The 9,727-nt window shown below is 53.3% G+C and overlaps 1 protein-coding gene across 1 annotated transcript; it reads right to left on the bottom strand.

The window, feature by feature from the left end:
* Positions 1-1,290: 1,290 nt before the first annotated feature.
* Positions 1,291-4,976, bottom strand: RPL8 (ribosomal protein L8). The gene is made up of 6 exons (XM_039729340.1): positions 4,835-4,976; positions 4,536-4,679; positions 3,105-3,246; positions 2,653-2,871; positions 1,740-1,855; positions 1,291-1,491 (listed from the first exon to the last, which is right to left on the bottom strand). The coding sequence occupies exons 2-6, from the start codon at positions 4,671-4,673 to the stop codon at positions 1,333-1,335; spliced, it is 774 nt and encodes a 257-aa protein (XP_039585274.1). The 5' UTR covers positions 4,674-4,679; positions 4,835-4,976; the 3' UTR covers positions 1,291-1,332.
* Between the last annotated feature and the right edge of the window lie 4,751 nt (positions 4,977-9,727).

The raw sequence follows: 9,727 nt of genomic DNA, 5'->3' as shown, positions 1-9,727 counted from the left end.
ACCATCTTGCTCATCCCAAAAAAATATATGGGGTCAACAGACCCAAACATGGTTGGAAACCATGGTTTTCTGCGAGTCCTTTATTTAATACAGATTTTGATAGAACATTAAATACTTCAGCTGCCCTTCTGAGGGTGTTTGGGAGGAGTGTCACACTGTGAGCCCTGTCAGGAGGGCAGAGGCACCCACGAGCTTCTGACCTCATGGCAAGAACAGATGTGAACTTCAGCCCTTGATGGAGTTGGAGCAATATAAACAAACAAAACCTGCCCGTGCTTTGCTTCTTCTCAGTGGCTCTGATGCCTTTCTCCAAGGCGTGGTTTGGGTTTTTTAAATCTCCTTTCCCTCCTCAGACACACATGGCCAGCTCCAGTACTGGATTTGTGGGTGGGTGCAGAAAGGACTTTTCCCACTTGGCATTCCACTGGCTTCCCATCAATTCAAGTCACTGCCATACATGGAAGTCTGGTCCTTGGCTCAGACCCCTCCAGCACAGCCAGATCAGCAGCAGCCCTGGCTTTGGGTGTGCTCAGACATGAAGGTGAGCCCCATCTGCCTTCTGTGATTTTTCCCTGCTAAGGCCAGTCCAGAAAAGCTGTTAATAAAGCTATTTTGCACTAAACCCCATTACTTTTCTCATTCCCTTACAAAAAAGCTGTGGAAGCTGGCTTTTCACAGGACAGCTGTTCTCAGAGAACACAGCTTCCCAGTGCACATTAGTGCTACCGCCCACGTTCCTGCAGCACCTTGGAATCATGACCAACCCGCAAAGCTGCCTGCCCTTCCCAAAAACTGATGAGTAGAGGGGGCAATCTGTGTAACACCCCAAATTTTTTTTTGCACCCTTCATTTGGCTTGAGCTTCACAGTTCCAAAAGGAAGCTCAAACCTTTTGAGAGCAGCTGAAATACTTCCCAAAACTGCAACTCTCAAGCTTCCCCCTCCCCAGAAGATAAAAATGGAAAACCATTATGTTAGAGGTTACAAACTTAGGAAATTGAGCATCCTTTCAGCCAGATTCCCAAGTTTAAGCACAGGATTACCTGATTGCTTTGTCAGGCCTCAGCTTCCACAGAGCCAGGGCAACATGAACATCACACCAGAGCACAAGAGCACCCACAGCAGCGTCACTCCAGCCTGCAGGAGCAGCTCACAGACTACAAGTGCTGTCTGAATCCCTTCTCTCCAAAGCAAGGGGAAAAACCCCGACACTCCGCTCACAGCTTCCTGTGCTGCACACGATCCCATCTGACCCCCACTGCAGCAGCAGACACCACGACCTCCACACGAGCTCTGTTGTACAAATTTATTGCGTGGCCCCCGGGGCGGGGGCTCAGTTCTCCTTCTCCTGCACAGTCTTGGTGCCCCGCAGCCGGCCCGTGCGGCGCGCGGCGATCAGCCCCACCTTGCGTCCCGCGGGAGCGTCCCTGCGGATGGTCGAGGGCTTCCCGATGTGCTGGTGGTTGCCTCCTCCGAAGGGATGCTCCACAGGCTGTGCAGGGGGAAAGCAAGACAGCCATGTAACCACAGCAACTGGCGGTCAACACAAATCAACAGGTTGAAGGGGACAAAGAAGTCACTACGTCACTTTTCAGGCGGTGCAGTCACCATGGAGTGCTGCCAATTCACCCTGTGGCCGCACATTTATCTGGGAAGCTTCCCTCCCAGACACATACCAGGCCTGTCCCAATATCCCACACATCCTTCCTGAGCTGCCAGAGGGGACAGGGATGGACTCACGTTCATGGCCACACCACGGACACGTGGCCAGCAGTTCCTCTTGGCCTTGTACTTGTGGTAGGCACGGCCGGCCTTCAGGATGGGCTTGTCAATGCGGCCTCCACCAGCCACGATTCCTGCAGGGAATGGCGGGAATGGTGACACCCAAACACGGCACACACCAGCACAGGGCAAGCCAACACCAACAGTGACACCAGGGCTGAGCTACAGCCTTCTTTCTGATCCAACACACACGGACTGAGCTGTCTTTCTAAAGCACTGCCACTTTTACTGCGACAATTTCCTGAGCAACATTAAGTTTTCCAAGTCAAGCATGAATTGAAAGAGCTCAGGGGACTGTGAAGAACTTTGAGGTTAAATACCTACTTGTTTCATGATTTACTGAGCCAATTTTACTGGAGTAACACAGCAGATTATTCACTTTGGTGTCTGCCATGCAGAGGCAGGCAAGCGTCACCAGCAGCATCTCAGCTGTCAGTCAGGTGCACAACAAACCTGCTGCAGCCTCTGCTTCTTGGCAGTGCTTTTGTCATTCCCTGTCAGACCTCCCAGAACACTCCACCCACCTGGCACCAACAACAGGCTCCTGCAGTGTACCAGAAGCAGGAAATCAAAATGTCATTTCCCATCTAAGTCCTTCCCTGAGAACTGCAGATTTTACAGGCTGAACAATTCCACTACAGCCTGAGGACAATGAGCATCTACTTTTCTGTCCTCTCACTAGGTCAAACCCCCAAATTCAGGTGAGCAACATGCAAAAGTAATGCAGGTGTAAAATACAAGCCAGGCACCCGAGCAGAGGCTGTCCAGCTGCACATGACACTGTTTTCAGGGTGGTTATTAAAAGTGGGGCCTTGTTTGGAAGATTCAGTGACAAGCCCACAGTGACAAGCTCACAGTGATTGCTCCTTACCCACAACAGCCCTGTTTGCCGAAGAAATGACCTTCTTGGAGCCTGAGGGCAGCTTCACTCTGGTTTTCTTGGTTTCAGGGTTGTGGGAGATGACGGTGGCGTAGTTGCCGGAGGCGCGCGCCAGCTTCCCGCGGTCACCAGGCTTCTCCTCCAGGCAGCACACGATGGTGCCCTCGGGCATGGTGCCCACGGGCAGCACATTCCCGATGTTCAGCTGGGCTGCAGGGAGCAAGAGAGCAGCCACAGCTTCACTGGGGGCCCTGGGCCGGGGTTACAGCCCTGCTGAACACGGGAGGGCTGCAGCAGCAGGGTGCTGCACTCCAGGAGCTGGGACACCCTGCCCTGCCCAGCCTGGCCCAGTCCCAGCCCCAATCCCAGCTCGTCCCAGCCCAGTCCCAGTCCTGCCCAGCCTCAGCCCCAGCCCCAGCCCTGCCCAGCCCCTTCCTGCCCACCTTTCTTGCCGCAGTACACGAACTGGCCGGTGTGGATGCCCTCGGCGGCGATGAAGAGCTCCGTGCGCTTCTTGAAGCGGTACGGGTCGCGGAAGGCGATCTTGGCCAGCGGCGCGCCCCGCCCCGGGTCGTGGATGATGTCCTGTGGGAATGCAGGGAATGCAGGGCTGCTGCAGGGCAGGGGCTCGGCAGGATCCACGCCACCGGGGCACACTTACTCTGGGATGAGCCTCAGCAAGAGGCTTCTCAGGGCTGAGGATCCACACGGGATTCAACACAAGCTCCGGTGCCTACATCCCATCCTGCCAGAGAAATTCCTGCCTGGCACAGGCTGCCCTGAGGAGCTGTGGGTGCCCCAGCCCTGGAAGTGTTCACAGCCAGGCTGGATGGGCCCTGGAGCAGCCTGGGATAGTGGCAGGTGTCCCTGCCCGTTGGAACTGGATGAGGTTTGAGGTCCCTTCCAGCCCAAATCATTCACTGCTCACAGAACAATGCCTGGGTGAGCGTGCTGCTCATCCTGCCTGAACTGGTTTATTCCTGGCATTCTGCAGGAATCCAGCCTCTCCATACTAAGAAATCCACTTTCAGTCTGCCCCACCACCTCTGGCAGGACAGAGCTGGGCACAGGCAGTGACTTTCCCTGTGTTTCCTTGGGACTGCAGCATTCCCAACATCCTGCAGTCAGGTAAAACAGAGGTTCTGGAGCTCCCAAACAAAGCAGCACGGACTTGTTGTTTCTTTTACACTTGAGAAGACACGTGCATTCTGCTCCTGAAGCACTCTGGGATTAAGATACACAACCATGCTTTTACAGACCACACCTCTAGGATGTGTCTGTCTTCCCGGACAGAACTGTTTGTGTCCATTGCTGACGTTTTTTTCAGCCCTGTGTATGACCCAGCTCAAGCCAAACCTCGCTGCCCACCTTCTGCCACCGCCTCAGTCAGGTGAGGGTGAAGAAAATCCTCTCCACGCTGGACGTGCCCGTGCTGTGAAGGCTGAGGGGCTGCTCAGAGCACCCTGACACCCAAAAAAACTCCCTGCAGCACCCCCGAGCCACCATCACGCCCCAAATACAGCCACTGCCTTGCTCCTCTCAACACTGAAGTGATGGATATCACCCAGAATTTACAATCTTTTTTTTATATTTAATTAGCTACCTGGGAGGCTCCCCAGCCCCGTTTCCCGAGGCACGGGGAATCCCCTGGCAGCACACAACCACGCTGGCACCGCTGCTCTTAGCAAAGCTCCAGCACAAAACCCTACTGCTGACCAGGGGAGCCCCCTCTGCTGAGCTCCTATAAACCCAGAGCAGTTTAACTTCTCGGGGAATACGATCTGTTTAAGGGCAGAACAGCCTGGATCGGACAGGACAAGGGCCCGCGGGCGCTGCTGGCACGCCCCACGTCCCCGAGCACCGAGCCGCCGTACCTTGACGATGCCCTTGATGTAGCCGTGCCGCTCGGCGAAGTCCACGGCGCGCAGCTTGGCCGGGCCCTTCCTGTGCTTCACGTGGGCGCGGAACACGGAGCCCGCGCCCTTCCTCTGCCCGCGGATGACGCGGCCCATGGCGCCCTGCGGGGACGCGGGCACAGCTCAGCGACACCCGCCACGCGCCCGGCGGCACGCCACCCCCGCCCCGGCCCCGCCGCGCCCCTGCCCGCGGCCGCCCGGGCGCGGATGGCGGCGGATGGCGATGGGGATCGGGACCGCGGCCGCGCCGCTCCTACCTCGCTCCGGCCTCCCTGGGAAAGAAGGAAGCGCGCGCGTCACGGGCGCGACGAGGCTCTTCCGGCGCGGTGACGTCAGGCGGGAAGGGGCGGGGCCCCGGCGGTCCCTCAGCTCCTGAGGGCCGGGGACAGCCCCGGGATGGGAACTAAACCGGGATGGACTCTCCCGGTTCCCGTCTGTCCGTGCCGTCCCGGTGTTTCAGGACCTGTTTCTCTGCGTTTTAAAGCGCTCCTGGACACACTGCAAGGGTTCCCAGGGCGGAGGGGGCTCAGGGTGCTCGGCTCCGCTCCTCCAGGGCTTTCTTCACGCCATCACAGATCGGATTATGCTGGAAAAGACCTCGGAGATCATCGAATCCAACCTTTGACTGAACACCCCCGTGCCACCCCGACCAGGGCACTGCGTGCCACATCCAGCCTTTCCTGACACACCTCCGGGACAGTGACTGCACTGGGCAGCCCATTCCAATGTCTGATCATTCCTCCTGTGAAGAAACCCTTCCTGCTGTCCAACCTAAACCTCCCCCGATGGGTCCTCTCCTCCGTCCCTGGTTACCTGGGAGAAGAGGCCGGTCCCCCCCTGGCTACAGCCTCCTGTCAGGGGGCTGGGAGAGCAATAAGCTCACCCCTGAGCCTCCTCTTCTCCAGCCTAAACATTCCCAGCTCCCTCAGCCTCTCCTCACAGGACTCCAGACCCTTCCCCAGCTCTGTTCCCTTCTCTGGACACGCTTCAGCCCCTCAATGTCCCTCCTGAGCTGAGGGGCCCAGAACAGGACACAGCACTTGAGGTGTGGCCTCACCAGCTCCCAGTATGGGGGCAGAAACATCTAGTTTAAACCTAAAACTAAGAGATCCCAAGCCTGTTGTCCTGGGATCTCACATAAACAACCAGGGAGCCCGAGCTAACCTCCTGAGCTGAGGGGCCCACAACAGGACACAGCACTCCAGGTGTGGCCTCACCAGCTCCCAGTATAGGGGAAGAAACATTTAGTTTAAACCTAAAACTAAGAGATCCCAAGCCTGTTGTCCTGGGATCTCACATAAACAACCAGGGAGCCCGAGCTAAGAGCTGCCATGCCAAATCCTCCCTTAAAGAGCTGGGCCAAGGGTGCAGTTTGTGCAGGAGGCTGCAGCCACCACAGGTGCAGATACAGGATCTGTAACAGCCAGACTGCACGGTGCAGTTTAAGGGCTGCAGGTTTTGGGTGAAGAAGTAACTGAAGATAAAACCCCAGCAGGTGCTTTATGCTGCCTTTGCCAGATTTTAATCAATATTAATTAGGGCATAAGTGAGAGATACAGCAAGGCAGAGGCAATCATCTTAGTGTTCCTAATCTACTTGTGCTTCGCCTGGAAGGGGAAATGAAAAGTGCCTTAACACCATATTTTCTGCATCAGAGGCCACTTTTCCAGAACAGGTCACTGCCAGTGACCCAGTTCACTGAAGATGGACTATTTAACCTTGTCTGACTCACTGGGAATTAGGAACAGCTCATCAGCCCCACGCATGCCATTGCTCCTCTCCTGCAGCTGAAGACCCTACACATCCCCCACCTTGACAGGTGAGCCTTCCCACCACAGTCCTGGGGCTGGGGAATCACCCTCCTCTGAGGTGCAAACCCTTGATGCCAAGGGCTCAGGGCCGGGATCCTTGTCGGATCCAGCCCAGGTAAAAGGATCTGCATGGCCAGGAGTCCACCCTGCCCCTCTGCTGGAGGTCACTGTCCCTCACACAGTGTGACAGCTCAGGGCACGATGGCAAGCTGCCACTCACTTTGGTTTGCACTGAGTTTACCTTCACGCCGAGTGGGGACACCCCGAGACTTTGATTTATGGTTCCTGTGGCAGCAGGAGTCTGGTTAGCTTTTGCTACTAAATCAGACAAGGATCTCTAGATCCTAGATCTCTAAGATCTCTCTCAAGGTCTCTAGATCTCTAAGGAACTAGATAGGAACCTCAATTTCCAAAAGATGCCCAGCAAATTGCATTGGTCACTCCTCTTTCACATTCTTAGTAAGGACTTCATAATCACGTAAGAAGTAGTTATGTAATTAAAAATATTTAGTACACTCATCAGTTTCATTATCCTGCACAGGAACCTCAATTTCCAAAAGATGCCCATAAACCCAGCAAATTGCATTGGTCACTCCTCTTTCACATTCTTAGTAAGGACTTCATAATCACGTAAGAAGTAGTTATGTAATTAAAAATATTTAGTACACTCATCAGTTTCATTATCCTGCATCAACTATGCTTTGTTTTAATTTTATTGTTATTTAATTTGTGGTGCAGCCTTCACAGTGCTCTCATCATCTGTGAAGCTGCAGCCTCTGGATTCTGTTGTGGAAGGATTCTGCCTCCCTGCCCAGGTGCTGCTGCAACACAGAGGGTAAGGCTGGAACTGGGATCATCCTTAGCTCCTCCCTGCCAGCTTTTTGGGTGTCCTGAATATGGGTAGAAATGTCTGTTCCAGAAGAGTGTGAAGAGTTCTGAGTTCCCATCATCACATCAGAAGCTGTTGCAGCCTTTCCTCCCAGTAGTGCTGAGTGGTTGTCACCTATTTGTGTCACCACAGGCTGTGTTTGTGCACACCTCAGGATCAGAGCATGCTGCTGCCCAGGGCCCCAGTGCTGCTATCATCCAAGCTGACTCTTAAGTATTTTTCCATCAGAAAAAACCAGGAGGAGAATGGGAATGGTATGCATCTAGGTCTCTGTGCACTCAAGATTCCTTAGGATGCACACATGAATGCAAAACCCTGAAAGCCTCCAAGTTTTCCAGCCTAGATGGCATTCAAAAATCAGAGAATAAATTCAAAGTGATGACAGAACTGCATTAATGATGATGTAATTTTATACCTGATTTCTTCTCTTAAAATAAACAAAATTAGTTAACACTTTCATTGTCAAGGAATAACAACATTGTATTACATGGCCCATACAAGTATAAACTGAACTCAAAACAGTTATTTACTTTAGCTGTGCTTTCAAAATTAATGGATCCAAAGAAGTGCAAGAAAGTGGTTTACACTGGGTGGTAATTACAAAATGCTGCCCAGGTTTGTCAGAACAGCGTGGCTGTGTCGTGCCCTAAGAATCTCAGTGACAAAGAAATACGAGTGTGGAGCACTACCAGAGATCACAATTCTCTTAAACTTTGAGGAGTGGAGGTGATGCTGTTTGAAAAGAGGCCCCCAGGGGCCTCCTGTGCTGATGCCATCTCCCAGATCCAGTCTGTGGGATATCCCTCAGCATGAGGAGGAGCTGGCAGTGCCAGAGCTACAGCAGGACAAGCCCCTGCTGGGCAAGACAGTGTGAGCCACGGGGCTCCTGGCAGCAGAACAAAAGCAATGCAGGTGTTCCCTGCCATCTGCACTGCTGTGCAGCAGCTGCTCTGTGCAGCTTTGAGCCCAGAGATTTTTGCCTTCAGGACATCATCTCTGGCAGCTGTATCCTGCTTTTGGCTGGAATAGAGTTAATTTTCTTCCCAGTAGCTGGTACAGGGCTGTGGTTTGGATTCAGAATAAGAACAACGTTCACAGCAACAATTAAAACATCAGTGTGTTAAGCAGTGCTTACTCTAAATCCATGACATTCCAGTGCCTCGTGCTCTGCCAGTGAGGAGCTGGGGGAGCGTGGCCAGGACACTGACCCCAGCTGGCCGAAGGGATATTCCTCACCACAGAGTGCCGTGTCCATATGAACTGGGGGGATGACCACTGCTCAGGGACAGGCTGGGCAGTGGTCAGGGGGGTCAGCAGCTGGACTGTGCATCACTTGTCTCTCGTGGGCTTTATTCATCTCTCTTTTTCCTATTATTGTTGTTATTATTTTTTACTTTATTTCAAGTATTGAACTTATCTCAATCCACGAGTTTTGCCATTTTTCAATTCCCCTCCCCATCCCACAGAAGGGGGAGGTGGGCGAGTGAGTGAGCAGCTGCTGGTACTTAGCTGCCATCTGGGATTAAACAACAAGAAGCTGCTTATATTTTATTTCAATACTTTATTTCAAGTATTTCAATACTTTATTTCATTTATTTCAATACTTTATTTCAAGTATTGAAAACTCAATCCATGAGTTTTGCCATTTTTCAATTCCCCTCCCCATCCCACAGAAGGGGGAGGTGGGCGAGTGAGTGAGCAGCTGCTGGTACTTAGCTGCCATCTGGGATTAAACAACAAGAAGCTGCTTTGCTTTAAGACATGACAGCTTTTACCAGTCTCACAGCCTCTCTGCCAGGAGTTACAGCTGGTGGGAAGAGGAGCAGAGGCAGGGCCACTATGCTGGAATTCTCTGGCCAAAGCCTATTTTTCCACCAGCACTCAGGATGTGCTGGAGCTGGGAGAGTTTGCTTATCTCCCTGAGGATTCTCCAAGCCTGGAGCAAGCACAGGGCTGTCTGGCTAACCCAGACACATCCTGCACATCTGCACAGACCAGGGGTCTGAGGCTCTCAGGAAGCCTTGGCCTCCCGTGCCTCCCAGGCACAGGAATCCAGATGGAAGTCTGATGGTGCTAGGCAAAACAGGCTGTGCTTCCAAAGCACGGCTGCAGCACATCACAGCCTCGTATTTTGGAAGCAGCTTCATCCTTTGACTGCTTCAGCTCCAACTGTGCGCTGAGCTGGCTGAGTCATGGTCCCACATCCTGATTCCAGGGCAGTGACACTTGGCAGTGGGAATTACCCCCAGTGCTGGGCAAGGCCAGGTCTTCTATCTCCACAGGCACTTCGTGGGACTGTGGCTGCTGGAGCCCATCCTTCAAGCATCTCCCCTGGCTGGCAGATTTGCTGGGATAATAGAAAAGGATAAAAACAACTCCCCTGGTTCTGGAAGGGCTTTGGCAGAGCTGTGGGTGCACCCGCACAAATGCACAGTGGGAACAAGTCAAGG

Source organism: Passer montanus, unplaced genomic scaffold (genome assembly GCF_014805655.1).
Source record: "Passer montanus isolate IOZ18808 unplaced genomic scaffold, ASM1480565v1 scaffold69, whole genome shotgun sequence".
Classification (NCBI taxonomy): domain Eukaryota; kingdom Metazoa; phylum Chordata; class Aves; order Passeriformes; family Passeridae; genus Passer; species Passer montanus.
The sequence above is the reverse complement of the archived record's forward strand: the minus strand, read 5'-3'. Positions and strand labels throughout refer to the sequence as shown.

Coding starts and splice junctions, on each gene's coding strand:
- RPL8 (XM_039729340.1), bottom strand. CDS start 4,673: ATGGGCCGCGTCATCCGCGGGCAGAGGAAGGGCGCGGGCTCCGTGTTC. Junction 2,872..3,104: donor CGTGTACTGCGGCAAGAAAG/GTGGGCAGGAAG, acceptor TGCTCCCTGCAG/CCCAGCTGAACATCGGGAAT. Junction 1,856..2,652: donor GGCAAACAGGGCTGTTGTGG/GTAAGGAGCAAT, acceptor CATTCCCTGCAG/GAATCGTGGCTGGTGGAGGC.